Source organism: Xiphophorus hellerii, chromosome 1, assembly GCF_003331165.1.
Source record: "Xiphophorus hellerii strain 12219 chromosome 1, Xiphophorus_hellerii-4.1, whole genome shotgun sequence".
Classification (NCBI taxonomy): domain Eukaryota; kingdom Metazoa; phylum Chordata; class Actinopteri; order Cyprinodontiformes; family Poeciliidae; genus Xiphophorus; species Xiphophorus hellerii.
This window is the reverse complement of record NC_045672.1, coordinates 31,089,288-31,105,547: the sequence shown is the minus strand read 5'-3', so window position 1 is coordinate 31,105,547 and position 16,260 is coordinate 31,089,288. Positions and strand designations below refer to the sequence as shown.

The 16,260-nt window shown below is 37.6% G+C and overlaps 1 protein-coding gene across 1 annotated transcript; it reads left to right on the top strand.

The window, feature by feature from the left end:
- Positions 1–956: 956 nt before the first annotated feature.
- Positions 957–11,266, top strand: LOC116718531 (protein-tyrosine kinase 6-like). Its single transcript, XM_032560552.1, has 8 exons — positions 957–1,542; positions 5,064–5,185; positions 6,328–6,488; positions 6,562–6,724; positions 7,958–8,116; positions 8,235–8,416; positions 8,500–8,653; positions 10,513–11,266. The coding sequence occupies exons 1-8, from the start codon at positions 1,184–1,186 to the stop codon at positions 10,719–10,721; spliced, it is 1,509 nt and encodes a 502-aa protein (XP_032416443.1). The 5' UTR covers positions 957–1,183; the 3' UTR covers positions 10,722–11,266.
- The last annotated feature ends 4,994 nt before the right edge of the window (positions 11,267–16,260 follow it).

The following is a 16,260-nucleotide window of genomic DNA, read 5'->3' as shown; positions in this document are numbered from 1 at the left end:
TAATTTCTGTTAATTTTCGACAATATAAACTGGAACCAGTTAAATCCGTTTGGTCTGATCTGTAGTTCATCCACAGATAAAAGCTTCAGGATCAGAAGTTGGTCGGTTTCTTGCTGCTGTGTCTCCATTCAGGCCCGTAAAACGCGATAATCTAAAAATAGTTTGTGTTTGCAAACAGGCCCAGATGGTGAAGATATGCAAACAGCAGGGAAATAAAACACAAAATGTTTTGTTGAGCAGATTATGATTTATGAGCAGCAGGAGGAAGAATCTGTTCAAATGGATTCAACTTCTACAATTTTCTTCTGTTTTTCATTTTCCTCAAATGTTTAATGTTTCAGATCATAAAACAGTGTTTTAAAAACTAATATTTAATTTTGGACCTAAAATTTGATCTTTTATTGTGTTTGTTGAGTGAAAATTTCACCTTTAGTTATTAAAAAAGTAACTATATGAATCAGCATTTCCTTTACTTAGGGGACTTTCTAAATTCCTGCAGGGGACACAAATGGCCCACGGGCCACATTTTGGACAACCCTGATCCAGATCAACGTTTATTGTTCGGACGGCCTATTCAAAGCCCGGACATGACCAGAACAAGACGAGACAACTGGGGTTCGTTTCCATGAACAGTTGGTGATAAACATTTAACCTGCTAACTAAATATTTTAATGTAAACTAAATATGTGGCTTGATAAGCGACTTTTTTTTAAACAGTGAGATTTACACCTGAATGAATAACTTGGTGAAAAATAAACGTTTTCTCCTCTCATGAATAAATAAACCAAACTGTTACTGTTCGTTTTTAACAGTGTATCTTTACAAACATTCATTAGAAAATCATTTTATTAATCACATAAGTTATTATTATACATTACTAATAATGAATAACTAACCCTGCCTTATTAACTGCATCACAGTTCGGACGGAGTGAAATAAAAGCTGCTGCTGATTTGAAGGTCGCAGCTTCTTTATGACTCTGCCTGTCATCATAGGCGGGGTTTCATTATGCTGCCCTTAAAGGAAGTTCTCTGAATCACGCTAGTGTCACTCAGGACCGACCAAACCGGAACATCGGCGCATTCCGAGGAGTTTCTGTTTACCTGTCCGTCAGGTGCGGATCATCCAGCGGCGCGGCTCACCGCGGGGCGCCAAGCGGCTCCAGGCCGTTTCCTCGGCAGCGATGTGTGACTGTCTGATGGCGTGTGTGCGGCGGCTCCTCCCGGAGAAACCGAACCACGGAGACGGGAATAACAAGGTGGATGCTGACGGTACGAGTCAGCCGGTCAGCCCGCCGCCGCCGCCGCCGCCGCCGGACAGGCCGGAGAGGCCGTCGGAAAACGCCATCTACACCGGGATCTGGCCGTTCGACGCGCGGCACCGGGACGAGCTGTCCTTCCAGGTGGGGGACCTGCTGGAGGTCATGTGCTGCAACGGAGACTGGTGGACGGCCAGGAAGATCGAGAAGAACGGGCGCATCCTGGGCACCGGGATAGTTCCGCACAACTACCTGGCCAGAGCGGAGTCCCTGCAGATGCAGCCGTGAGTACTTTCCACATCACCATCACCCGCGGGACGCATTTACAGCTGAGAGCCCGGAGTAAGAGTGACAAGCGGCCGTCCAAGTAAAAAGTTTGCTCAGGTTCTCCGGGCGCAGCTACTTTCTGATGGTTTCAACGAACCAACAGCTGTTAAATACAGAAAATGACATTTAATGAAAACTTTCCACTTTTTTTTGGCGCCCCCTCTAACACGACGCCCGCAAACAGTGCCTATTGTTTTTGCGTCGCAGCAAGAGCTAACTGATCAAAACATTATGATATTTAGCAACTACATCATAAACGGACCAAACGTTATGTGGACGTTTTGGTATTTTAGACAAAAAATAAAAATAATTCATATAAATTACATAATTGTAAAATAATTTTTTTTCCAAATCAATTTCCTTCAGTTAAAAATTTATCAAACTTGAACAAAAACTGCCAGAATGTCTTAAAAATTAAATAATCAGACGGACCAAAATATAAAGTTATGTGGAAATATTGTTATTTTTATAGACCGAAAAGTAAAATAATTAATTTGAATAAAATTACAAAACAAAATAAGAGCAAAACACATTTAAAAAAATCTTTATAAAACTTATTAAACCAACAAAAACAGCAGGTGTGTGTCTGCATCTGGTGAAGAAATCCAGACATTTTACCCCAGTAAGAGTAGCAATACTTCAAAATAAAATTACTCAAGTAAAAGTATGATAAGTATAAATTAAGGTAATTATATTTATATAGCTCGTTTTCAGCAACAAAGCAGTTAAATTGCTTTACACAAATTAGAAGGAAATACAAACAAAACAACAACAAAAAGACAAAAAGGTAAAAGTACAGCGCAGTAAAAATACATTTTCCAAAAACTTACTAAAGTAACTATCAGCATCCAAATCTCCCTTTAGCATTCAGGATAATAACATTTTATTTTCTTTATTATCTGGTCATTTACAAAACAAGCCTGATTATATCTCAGCATATAATCAGATTAAAAATCTGGAACTGAGCTGAAACCTGGAGACTAGCAGTAATATTTATTCAAGTCGTTAATCTGAGTCCAGATGTTTCCTCTGTGATCGGATCAGAAAACAGGAGTTAGTTTCTAGAGAAAATAAGGAAACTTCTGAGTTTGAAAAGTTAAAAGTTTGCTAGAAAAAAGCTGAGATTTTGAGATTAATCTCAGAAATATTCTAGAAATTCTGACTTTTTTCAAAAAAGAAAAGAAAAGAGCAGTTTTTACTTTTTAACTTTTAAACTCAGAAATTTTCTTGCTTTTTTCCTAATTTGTTTTATGTTAATCTCAAAACTTCAGATTTTTATAGTAAACTTTTGAATTTTCAAAGTCAGCAAATTTATTTCTTGAAAATGTTCTAGAAAAAACAAGAACATTTCTGACATTTAAAAGTAAAAAAAAAATTGCTTGAAAAAACTCAAGGAAATTTCAAGGACATTTTCAAATTTTCTGAGTTTCAAAAGAAATTTTTCGACTTTTTAAATTTTCTTGATTTTCTAGAAAATTTCTGAGATTAATATAAAAATTTCAGATTTTTTTGGCGGGCATTTCCTCCTCTGTTTTTCAATATTCTGACTCTTTGTGAAGAGAAAACATTCAGACCTGAATGAGTCTATGGAAAAGTTTTAAGGGTGTAAATACTTTCTGATGGTGCGTGAGCATCGCTGTCACCGTCTCTCCCAGAGCAAAGCATGATGGGACTGCAAGGCAGTAAATTAATAACCAGCAGCCTGCGACCGAAGGCAAAGTCCTGAAACTAATCTGGCTCTGAGTTCCCTATCATAAAATGTGAGATTCCTTTTATGAGGAAGTAATTTAGCCGTGGGATTCAGACATTTAAAGCACCTGAAATCTTTACGCCAAACACCTACAAATGCTCCCAGTTCTGACTGATCAAATCTAACCTAAAAATATCCGAAAACGACTTTCAAATTGATGGTTTTAGACAGTCCTGATATAAAAGGTGTACACCTTTTCTCTTTTTTAACCTCACTTTTTCCTTCCACTCAACTTTCCCGTGGCTACAGCTCTCTAACCTGACAATCAGAAGTGTTTCCATGTTGTTATGAGATTATTTTTGGTGCTTAATTAGCTTTAAATCATAATTGTTTGCTACTTTGGACTTTTCAGAACCTTACAGTGTTTCAGAGCTGATGAAAATGTGACCTAAATGTTTTCTCCAAGGCATTAGAGCAGAAACTATAACCTCCTGTTGAACACTGTAAAAAATGCCTGTCATGCCTTTCATACCAGTGTGATTCCAGTCTGATGAGTTACTCTGCAGTTCATGCCAACCCAGCCACTGGGTTTGTTTCACGTCGGTGTCTCTTGTGGTTTGCGGCTCCAGAATTGAAAGTGCTTGACCGGGTTTTCCCAGAAGCAAGCGGGTATAAACGCCGTTCCTGGAAAAGGTTCAGAAACTTTGTGAAACTGGTTGTTAATATTTAGTTTGTGCTAAAAAATATGTTTCAGATGATTGAAAGAATCTTCAAGCCGGCAGAAATATTACGGTTTAACATTTCAACAAACTGTAAAAAATACAGGAAAACTCAAACTTTTAGTTAGTGGACAGATGTTTTTATTAATGTTTTATGCTGCAGCTGAAACAATTAATCGGATTAATCTGATTAATCATGATTAACTGGATTAATCTTGATTAATTGGATTAATCTTGATAAGGCGATTGTTGAAATGATTGTCAATAACCCTGTCACAATAAGAAATAAATCAATTAATCTCATGAAAAATGAAAACAAATTGCATGATTTTTTTAACCAACAGCTGGATGATAAAAGTTTTCAGTCTGGTGTTTTTATCTCAACCAGCTTCTTTTTGAAGGAAATGTTTGTTTACAGAGACTTCATAATTCATTTTATTTGTTTTTTCTGTTTTTATTTATTTTTATTTTGGATATTTAACATGTTCTCCAGTTCCAGTGTTAAATGTTCATTAAAGTTTATTACTATTATGCCACTACCACTATATTATTTGAAAATGGTGTCAAAACAACAATATTATCATTTATTGCAATAAATTCTGGGGCAATTTATCGTCCAGGAAAATTGGTTAATATAACTGGCCTAATTACTACTTTAGTGATCAATTAATCGTTAATTTGAGTATACACATTCAGAAATCTGCCATTTCCTTAAAAAATAAAAATAAAACACGCAGAGTTGTTATAAAGCAAAAACGGTACAAAAATATATAAATATTGCATTTTAGATGAAAAACCATCTTTGTTTATAAATATGTTGTGGGATAGTTTTAGCTTCACCTGGTTAAAATTCTGTAAGATTCTCCTATAAACGCATTTAGCTGTCCAGTTATCAATAAACTGATGCTAACCAAAGTTTAGCTGCAGATAAACTTTGTTGGACAGTCATTATTGTGATAATAAAATTGTTGCTTTGACACCATTTTCATGTAATATAATGATAATGCCAAACCAACTAATAAATTTTAATTTAGTAAAGAACTCTTAACTCGGTTTTGTCTCCATCCAGATGGTTTTTCGGGACGATGAGTCGCTTCGAAGCCCAAAACATCCTAATGGAGCCAGCAAACGAGGAAGCCTCTTTCCTGGTTCGGAAAAGCGAGAGGGACAGCATCGGATACGTTCTTTCAGGCAAGAAAAGAAAAACTGGGCTTTTGATTTTACAGCTGACTTCCTGTTTTATGTTGGGGTTAGCAATCTGAACATTAGCTTAACTGCTATCTGGTTGATGCTCTTTCCTCCAGAAGATGGTCTGTACTTACTTATCCATGCAGGCAGCTAATGCTAACTAATATTTAGTTTAGCGCGTTAGCCTTCATGCTAACTTTGAAAACGTTTAGCGCACTTAGCTTCCCGTGATTCTATTGGATAAATTCTAAAGGGTTAATTTACTTTGCTGTTTTTTAAGCTTTCAGTGGAATAAAGTTTTAGTTTTATCAACCTTAGAATTATGCTAATAGCAAAGTGAAATCTTTGCTTAGCACTTTAGCTAATTTTAAAAATGTTTATCATATTTAGCTTATCATACATACATTTTTCCAGATAAATTCAAAAGTGCTAATTTACTTGGATGCTTTGGATGCTTTCAGTTGAATAAATTATTAGTTTTGATTATCCACCTTTCACAATTCTGCTGATAGCAGAGAAATATCTTTGATTAATGCTTTAGTACTTTTGCTAGCATTAGCATTTAGCACATTTAGCTTCCCCTAAATTACTTTTTCTGGATAAATTCTAAAGTTTTGTGAACTTTCAGTTGAATAAAGTTCAACATCTGTGTTGAAGTATCAACTATTAAAATTTCTTCAAGCAATTAGACGCTTATGTGCTCTTATTTTGAAGTGGGTAAAGATTGTTTGCACAGCAATTGTTTCCTCTCTCCTTGCTCCCTCTTTTTCCACTTTATTTCAAACTAACATACAGACAGTAAAGAGCAAGACATTGAATTACATATTTAAGGGAATTATTATGTAGCTTATGTCAAAATTAAATTGGTGCTCAAAGGTTGCAGATATTAGCTTTAGCTTCTGGTAAATATCATGTTGGTGTAGCGCTTTAGCATTAGTGGAACTAATGTTTACAAGTAGAGCTTTAGGGTTAGCGCAGCTAGCTCTTTAGTTGGCGCCGCTCACCACTGCATGCAGGATAGTGTGTGGAAGCTGCTTCATCCGACCTTCTTTAGACCAGACTTGTATTTTCACATCCTGTTTTTTTAGACTTTTCGACTCTTTCCACTTCTGCTTCAGTCTCACCGTGTGTAAATCCTTCTGCAGTGAAATCCGACAATGCAGTCCGGCACTTTCGCATCCTACATAAAGAAGAGAGTTTTTATGTGGAGCAGACTCAGAGGTTCAGTTCTCTGGCTGACCTGGTGAACTACTACTGCGAACACAGCCTCAACGACATCGTCTCTCTGGGGAATCCGTGCAACAAGGTAAAAAGGTGAAATGAAAGCATTTCCTCCACAGCCAAGAATATCTTCTAAAAATATTTGTTTCCGGTACCAGAAAAAGCCAAACATCGAAGATATCAACCACTTGCTGGATGATTGGGTTCTCCCGAAAAACGAGTTCACCATCGAGAACCAACTGGGCAACGGCTGTTTTTCGCAGGTCTTCCGTGGTCGCTGGAAGAACCACATCAACGTGGCCATTAAGGTCTTGAAAAATGGTACGTAGTCAACCAAACCGATAAACTGAAGGCTGGTTTTGGGAAATGCTGTTGGAGAAAAAAGTGGTGAAGCAGGGGAGCCCAAAGTGGGTCCTTGAGGGCCGGCATCCTGTATGTTTTAGTTTTCTCCCTGGTTTAACGCACCTGGATGAAATGACGGTTCGTTAGAGGCCTAAGAAGAACATTGACCTGCTGAAAAGGTTGTTGGTGCCACCAGGGAGAGAATAAAACATGCAGGATGCCGGCCCTCCAGGACCCACTTTGGGCTCCCCTGTGGTAAAGGGATTCACAGGGGAATCCCTTTACAGAGACCTGTATGTTCAGGTCTGAACATCGTTTGGCTACGTTCACACAGCAGGCAAATGCAACCAAAAATCACTACTGTTGCCCAAATGCGGCTTTTTCACCCAGAAATTGACCAACTCTGATCGATTCACCTCCCAAATCAATAAAATCAGATGCTGTTTCCAGATGTGGTACTATTTTGGATACTTATTTGATTTCAAAGCCATTTTTCTGAGGGACGAGTCCAGAAAGGGAAATTGCTACTGTTTTACCGACATTAATATCAATATTTAGTGTTTTAAACCATAATGACGCATCATCTAAGTGCTGTTGTGAGGTAATCAGCTTCCACTCAAATACAAATAATCAAACATCCGGAGAGATTTTTAGACAGATATGCAACGTAAAGGACCAAGTATTGATCCTTGTGGGATCCCGTTTCTGATTAATTTTTAATGTTGATGATGAACATGAATTATAAATGCAAAATTATTGCAAAAAATTCTAGAAAAAGATCCAATTTTCTTGTTTTTTTCTGTAGAAACTCAAACATCCTCTGGGTTTTAGAAAATAGAAACAAAATAGCTAAAAATAATCGGTGTATTTGGTTTTTACATTTCCAAAAACATTGCAAAATGAAAATAGTTTTGCAATAGGTTTTTCTGCTTTTAATACTTGAATGAAAAAACATAAAAATAAAAAATAATAAAAAAATCTGCAGTTTGATCTATGATTCAACTATTAAATCTAAAATAAAATGTTTTTAATTTATGTTTTAATTAACAAACTAAGGAGGCATTTTGCAAGTTTTTTGGATGGCAACAGATTGTTTTAACTACCAGGAAGAACAAATATAAGTAAAGAGAGGATAGTTTCAGTCTCTGGCTTCTCTGAACTTTTTTACGTCTGTTTATATCTGTTCCCTTGAGATCCTCTGTTTTTCACCAGACTCTGTAGACAACGCAGAGTTTCACAGGGAAGTTGAAATCCTGAAGAGGCTTCACCATCGTCACCTGATCTCCCTGTTCGCCATTTGCATCGAATCGTCGCCGTATTACATCATCACCGAGCTGATGGAGAAAGGCAGCCTGCTGCAGTTCCTCAGAGGTAAACCTGTTGGAATATCCAGGAACTTTATTTAAAATGCGCCGTTATTTAAAAGAATTGAAGGTTCCTGGGATCTTTGTAAGAGTATCAAACCCAGATTACCATCCTTCGGTTTCAGGGAAAGAAGGACAAAATCAAGACACTGCATCTCTGATTGACATGGCAACCCAGGTGGCTGATGGGATGTCGTACCTGGAAGAGCAGCAGAGCATCCACAGAGACCTGGCAGCTCGAAATGTTCTAGTAGGAGAAGACTACATCTGCAAGGTGGCCGACTTTGGGCTGGCACGACTCGTCAAGGTGCGTTGGTCGACAGGAAGTTGTTTTGTTGGTTGGTTTGAATTGAATTCACAGCTTTTGAGGATAAAATGTTTTTCGTCCAGGAGCCGTTTTACATCTCGGAAGAGAAGAAGATTCCCTATAAATGGTCGGCGCCTGAAGCCATCAGCCACGGGAAGTTCTCCATCAAGTCAGACGTTTGGTCTTTTGGGGTTTTGCTCTATGAGATCATAACCTATGGAAGTGTCCCTTACCCAGGTCAGTTCAGAAACCTGCTTTTTCATATTTACGGTACATTCAGCCCTGTTTGGTCCGCTTTAATCCAACTCCGGTCCGTTTGCGTAGAAAGTCCGGTTCGTTTTGGCAGGTGTGACCAAAATCGCTAACTCTGGTCTGCCTACAAACCTCGGCCTCTGACTAAAATGAACTCAGGTGCGATTCAAAGGCACATGTGAATGTCAAGCGGACCAGAAACCGCTGCGAAAGCAGGCAGTGGACTACAACGCAGGGCATTCTGGGTAAATACAACCAAAACAAACGTGTTAGCTTAGCGCTAGCTGGAGATGTTTTTTTTGTTTTTGTTTTTTTTTACCAAAGACAAAAGAGAAATCCTACAACCGCTAAAATCTGACGCCACTCCTTCTTTTATTTTGGGAAGAAGGAAGTTGCACTTACATGAGCATGGTTGACAGCGCTGATTGGTTGTTTCTAACCAGGAGCGATGTATTTCTGCAGATGGCAGTAGAACCACAGGGTGATTTTTTCACAGATTATCCGTCTCATATTCTACTGTCAGGACAAAGTGACAGTTTGAACAAAGATATAAAATATTTATATAAAAGTTACGTAGTGCAAATTTAAAACCTAATCATCTGATGAAGTTCTTCCAGCCGCAAATAAAAATAACAACTTATGAGCCGTTTTAGTCTCTTAGCTTAATTGACAAATAAAAAGCTTTTGCTAAAAACTGCAAACATTGCCACCGAGAATGAAGGAGGTAACTGTTTCTCCTGTCTGAGTCTAACGATTAAATGATGTTTTACAGGAAATATCTGTTATTTTTAGTTGTTTTGTTTATTTATTTTGGGTATTTAAAATGTCTTCCAGTCTCATTTTAATAATCTTCAGAAGTTAAAGTTTTACTCATCTTTGAAAGGATGAACTTTGGTTATTATACAAATGGTTTCAAAATGGAAATCTTTCCATTTTTCACAATAATTTAATCGCTGTTCTCTCTGTGGGTCTAATTATGTCTGAATTCCTCCATATTTTCAGCTGTTTATGTTTCTCATTCATCACTTACAGCTCACACCAAACCCTGGAAAAGTTTACACGTTTCTGAAACTCAGACCCCTGCACTAATTTAATGCTTTTTATTCTGGTAAACCATATTCCTCTGGTAGTTTGTGACACAGTCATCCGAAGCTTTAAAATGTGTTTTGATGTTTCAGCAGAAGAAGGTCAGTGGTGAAACTATGACCACTGAGAACCTGTGGAGTTCATGTCAGCAGCTGCTGTGGTTAAAAGCTATCGTATGTTTGAGTGAAGAAATACAAGTTGCATCTGTTCCAGACGGCCGTTTCGCAAACTAACATTAACTAATAATACTTGCGTGTCACATAAACTATAAAACATGGCAGGTTTCATGCAGTTTAGCTCAAATCAGCTTCAGTTAGAAACTAGAGATCAGGGTGAACTCTGACCTGAACCTTCAGAGCCACATAAAGACGGTTCCAAAGTCGGCCTTCTGTCACCTGCAGAACATTTCCAGGATCAGAGGATTAACGTCTCAGCAGCAGAGAAACTCATCCAGGCTTTTATCTTTAGTCCCATTGATCAAAATAACTTTTTGACTCAACAGAAAGAATTTGAAGAATAAATAAACAAAATTCTGACAAACTTCAAATCTAGAATATTAGAAATGTCAAATTTGTGACTGTTTGGTGTTGCTGTAATGATGTGAAGCACTTTGAACTGCCTGTTGCTACGCTAATAAACCACACTGCTGCTGTAAGGCGTTTTATTTTCGGGTTCTGCTGCAATCAGACGTGCAGAAACATCAGATATCCTCACCACTTCTGCTTTCTCCTTCCTTCTCTTTCTCTCTCTTCTTCCAGGCTTCAACAACCGTGAAGTTTACAACAAAGTCAAGAGCGGCTACCGGATGGAAGCACCCAACAAATGCCCCGGCTTCGTCCACAGCATCATGCTGAAATGCTGGCAGGAGCAGCCAGGGGACAGGCCGACCTTCAAAGATCTCAAGGACATGCTGGAGAGAAGCTCCTATGAGCTGGAGTCGCCACCAGGGGGCAGCAGGGAGCAGTGATCTGCATACAAACATGGCCGCCGCTGTGACAGAGAAGTGAAATACGGTAGTTTCACAGCCAAAACGGAGACTGGACGGGCCGCTTTTACAGCTTTAAAGACTCTTCACATCATCACAGCAAGAACAGAATCTAAACCAGGGGTGTCCAAAGTACGGCCCGGGGGCCATTTGTGGCCCTCAGAACAATTTTGGGCAGCCCTTTATTATTCAAGACTACTCTAAATTTGAAGTTTTTACTGAGGCCAGGTTGTTTAAAAAAGATACAATTAAAATCTTAAAATGGAAATGTAAAGTCCAACACACAAGTCCAAGTTTTTGCTTTGAATTGAATGTAATTTATTAATAACAGGTACAAAAGCATCCAGTGGCTTTTACTCAAATTCAGGCTTGGGACTGAATTTTAGTAAACCTGGCATAAACAAAACCAAAGACATAAAAACAAATATAGGAAAAGAATCTGAAATATGGTTTGTTGTTTTAAATATGGCAAACATGCAAGATCCTTTTTGAAACTGTAATAATTGTCAACAGAAATCTGACAATCATTGTAGAGTTTCATTAAAACATTATGAGTTGATTTTATAATTTATTTAGCAGGCTAAAATAAAAAATAAAATAGCTCCTTTTATTTTCTATTTTGAGCATTTTAAAATACTCAACATGTTGTGGCCACTTGAACAGTTTCAACTTGACTTTTATGGCCCAAATATCAAAAGTTTGGACACCCCTGATCTAAACTTTGTTACTGAAGGTGCAACTTATTAATAAACTTTTACACTACTAGTGGAGATGTTTAAAAATGTGCAATAGGGATGACGTGTGTCGTCCAAAAGGGATTAATTTCTCTTTGTGTCTTCGAGGAAACTGTAAATCTTCTGGAGCTCATGTTCACGTCTCATTGACAGGTTTTAGTGAATATTACAACTTTCAGATTGTGAAATAAATTTGAATATCAAGACAATCTGAGTTGCAGACAGTTTTAAAGCAACCAGGCTTAAGTCCAAATTTTCCCAAAACTTCATTTTGTGCCATTCAGAGTTGAACTCAGTGGTGAAATCTGGATGATTCTCCTGCTGTGTAGCTTCAAGAGTAACTAACATCTAGATCCACTTTTTTTAAAGTTAAAATGTCTAAATTTGTCATTTAGGGCTCTATATTTATGTTTCTGTGCAAATGTTGACATTTTTATGTAATAAAATAATAATAATCCAAAACTGTCTCAGTGCTGCCCTCTTTGGGTTGAATGGTGGCCACTGCAGTTTAATGTTCCTATTATTTCCAGCTTGATTGATGTTTATGTCACACAGTAGAAATTTATAGCAGCTAGATGTGTTGCTTTAAAAAAAAAGTGGCTAAATATAGTAAAAAAAGTCAAAGTTGTTTTTCTGACCGCACCCACGTTTAGCCCTGAACTTGGCCACGCCCCCAGTGTCTCATGGCTCCGCCCACTTTAAATTCATGTCAGGGGGCGGGGCTTTGCGTTAAGGTGACAAACTCTTTTCCTCATTGTTGAATCTTGATTTTACAGACTGTTTTCTTAAATATCTCATTGAATCTCTTTATATTTAGTCACAATTTGCTTCTTGTTCAGATTTCGTAGCCAACTTCATGTTGGTTCTGTTTTAGTTGTTTCGCTGCTGCAGTGATCAGGCAAGTAAAACTGAGCTCAGACTTACAAAGAAATGTGCTTAATTTACAGTTTATCATAGAAAACACCCCGATCTGGTTGTTTTGGAAAGCTTGTCATTCAGTATTCCCTCAAGTTTTCACATAAAGGTGGAAATATTTTTGTCTTTAGGCAATAATTGGACTTTTGCAGCAGCATGGAGGAAATTAGATAAATACTTAGATAAAAACAGTGAATTGTCATTTTGATCAGTTTTTACATAATAATTGTTAAAATGTAGATTTCTTTAGTTTCAAACTTTTCATTTTTTATTCTGAGAGTAAAGTCAAAGTAATACGATAATTTGTACATTGATAAAGTTTGTTAGGTAAGTAGGATTAGTTAGAATACATTTTAAGTACATTTAGATGACATTTGTGTGTAAAAGCAATGTATGGATAAACATTGAAAATGTAATTGAAATCATTTGGTGTAATGTTCACAGTCGGCCAGCAGGGGGCGTCCTAATCTCACGGTAGGATCCTCTGATTTGCTTTAACGCAGCTGAATTAGATAATTAGGTCATCAGCAGTGGAGATTGCTCTCCTGTGCTTTGAACTTTTACCTTTTCTTTTCTGTTTCCACTTAAAAAATGTGAATTTTGCAGCAGATGTGAAATTATATAGAAAAATGTTGAAAAGATGAAAAGAAACCAGACAAACTTATCAGGGGTGAGAAGATTTTTGAGAGCCGCAGTGCCGTATTTTCTGGCTGATATTTTGTGTGAATGCTGTTTTTTGTTTGTTTTTTTTAAACTAAAGAGAAAACAGGAGGGGATAAAATGTTTCCCAGACATCAGCAGCTCCTTTTTCTGCCTCAGGAGTTAACTGGGTCAGACGTGTTCCACGTTACGCCCTCACTCCCTCCCTGACCAAATTCAAAATCTAATCTGCTTCTTTATTATGAACCGAGGCTCTTTATTCCTACTTTCCCCTGGTCTGGCTGGGGAAACTCAATGTGGCTTTTTAAATTCTTTACTATGAAAACATATAAATATATAATTTCAACATTTTTACAATAAGTACAACCGAAATAAAAAACTAAATCCAAACATGTAAGTCAAAAACATCAAATTAGACACAATATTTTTTTTAATTAAATACAAAATAATAAGTAACATCACTATGTGACACTGACTAATAAATTCAAAGTTACTGGAGAACATTTGTCTCAACATAAATGTTTATTTAATCCAAGCTAATCCTGAACCTTAATGCTCCCTTAACCAGGACTCTGGTCTTTTTCTGCCATTTGTTTTCCCATTCAACCTTCTGTCGCTCCAGAACAGTGCAGAAAGTATCGCTGTGTAAAAATCAACCTGCCAGCACAGAGCAGACTTTGTGCTGCAGCAGCATCTTTCCAGATGTCTGTGCTCAGCGCCAGCAGAGGCGGCTGCGTGAAACTGGAGTCTGCTGAGTCACGACGCCCAGTTCACCCAGTATGAGCATTTAAACATGAAGCCGGTATTAATAACTTACATAAACCAACAGTACAGACACTTCTGTATGGAAGAAGATTAGGGCCATTAAAATAAACAAGAAAATCTGACTTTAATCTCAGAATTGTGACTTTTGATCTCATAAGGTTGAGGTCAGAATTCTGCTAAAAAATGTCAGAATTATGAGATTAACCAGAGAAACCCGAGGAAACCAACGATGTTAACGATACAAACAAGATCCATCCACCCACCCACCACCCATCCATCCATCCATCCATCCATCCATCCATCCATCCATCCATCCATCCATCCATCCATCCATACATACATACATACATACATACATACATACATACATACATACATACATACATACATACATCCATCCATCCATCCATCCATCCATCCATCCATCCATCCATCCATCCATCCATCCATCCATCCATCCATCCATCCATCCATCCATCCATCCATCCATCCATCCATAAAGCTGAAAGTTCCCAGGTCATTTCAAGATTATACGGTCGATTCGATTCGTCTATCAAGGAAATCCAATCTCTGCTTCCTCAGACAGAAAACACTGACAGATTTTTCTGCAGGTGAAATATTTTCCGTTTATAATTTTCTGAAATAACTCCACATTAAAAAATTACTATTTCTCCACATTTTTTTGCTTTCTTGGTGACTTAAACTTTAATGGAAAGTATCACTGACTGTTTGTGTCCATAAACAGGTTGTAATTTCTTATCATCCAGATTCGTTTGCCTCAAAGTGTCTCCATTCGTCAGCTGGAGTTTAACAACATGAAAACCTTTTCCAGTTTAAACCCTCAGACATTTCAGGAAGGATCATTTAAGCAGAATGTCGCTTCCTACTGGCCTTATTTGGATTTCCTGTAAAGTTGCCGTCACCTTTATGCAGCGTGACCTTTGTACAGACTAAACTCATTAATGAGAGCAGCTTCATGCTCCATGCAGAGCATGTTAACCTGAATACTACACCAGTTATTCTGTAGCATGCTGCTGTACTCAGGTTAAACTCTCACTGTTTAAATGTTTCTGTCCTTAAGTTGATAATTCATCTTTGTTTGTAATGTAACGCAACTGTCCTTTCTGACAGTTATATTTTTACCTCGTTTTTATTTATACATAAATGTTACTGTTTCTAAAGAATTATTTAATTAACAAGCTAAATATTTAGTTTGTAAACTAAATGTTTAGTTCGCAAGCTAAATATGTAGCTTCAAATTCCATCTAGCCATCCTGCTAATAAACTAAATATTTAGTCCCAAACTAAATATTTAGCTACAAACTAAATAACTGGTTTGAAGCTAAATAATTAACAAGCTAAATATTTAGTTTGAAGTTAAATATTTAGTTAGCAAGATAAATATTTTGTCAGCAAGGTAAATATTTAGTTAAGAAGCTAAGCACTTAGCCTTAAACTAAATATTTAGTTTGAAACTGGGACGGTGAAAACATGGCTTTGAAAAATTAACCCCCCCTTTTTTTTCTCAATAATTTCTTTTTTTTTGACTTTACAAACGGCGGCCATATTTATTGTTGCAATAATCTTTAAAATCAGAGCTGCTGTACATTTTATATTAACTAATGAAACGTTTTCATGCTGTGGTTTTGGTACAGAGGGACGATTTGAGTTTGCTGTCTGTGTGTTTTGGCTCTTTGTGCTCATCCAGGCCTGCTGTGAGTGAAACTCTGAGGTTCAAGAAGACGAGGAAGAGCTGCGTGAAAAGCGCCCGGCCTCCTGATCGTGTCTGAGTCTGTGTTGGGAGGGGAGGAGACACACCTCACTGCTCCAGGGAGGAAAACTAAAACACTCAGACAGAAAATAACCAGCTTTCCTCAAGATCCTGCATCTTCCTGCTGATCCTCACTGACCTGATGAGCACAGATTTCAGATTTTAACTCTTTTTTTGTTTCCTCTGGAGTCATTTCTTCCTGTCCTGCAGGATCCCAGAAAACTGCCTGAAAAAGGTGGGAAATGTTTCTTTCCATGCCGGTGATTCTGTTGTGTTTGCAGAAATTTAACTGCAGGAGTTAATATAATGTTCCTGTAAAAATATAGAAGTATTATATTGATAAAAGCAAACCGCATCTATAGGCAGAAACGTATCTGACCTAGAATTTATTTTTTACTCACCTAGTTCTCGGTTTGCAGCCGCCTGAAGCGGGAGCGTCTCCTGTTGGAAATGTCTCGGCAACCAAAGTGTTGATCGCTGCGCTAAACTAGAAGCAACACAACGCAGTGAAGAGTCAGTGTGATGCAATATTCAAAATAACAGAAACAAGCAGCTAAACCTCAGGTTCTGCTGTTATAACACCTCTGACTCAAACAGTCACCTTTTCCCACCGACCTTTAACCTGAGTTATGTTTTATAAACCTTATTATGATATTATAAAACCCCACTGTGGGAT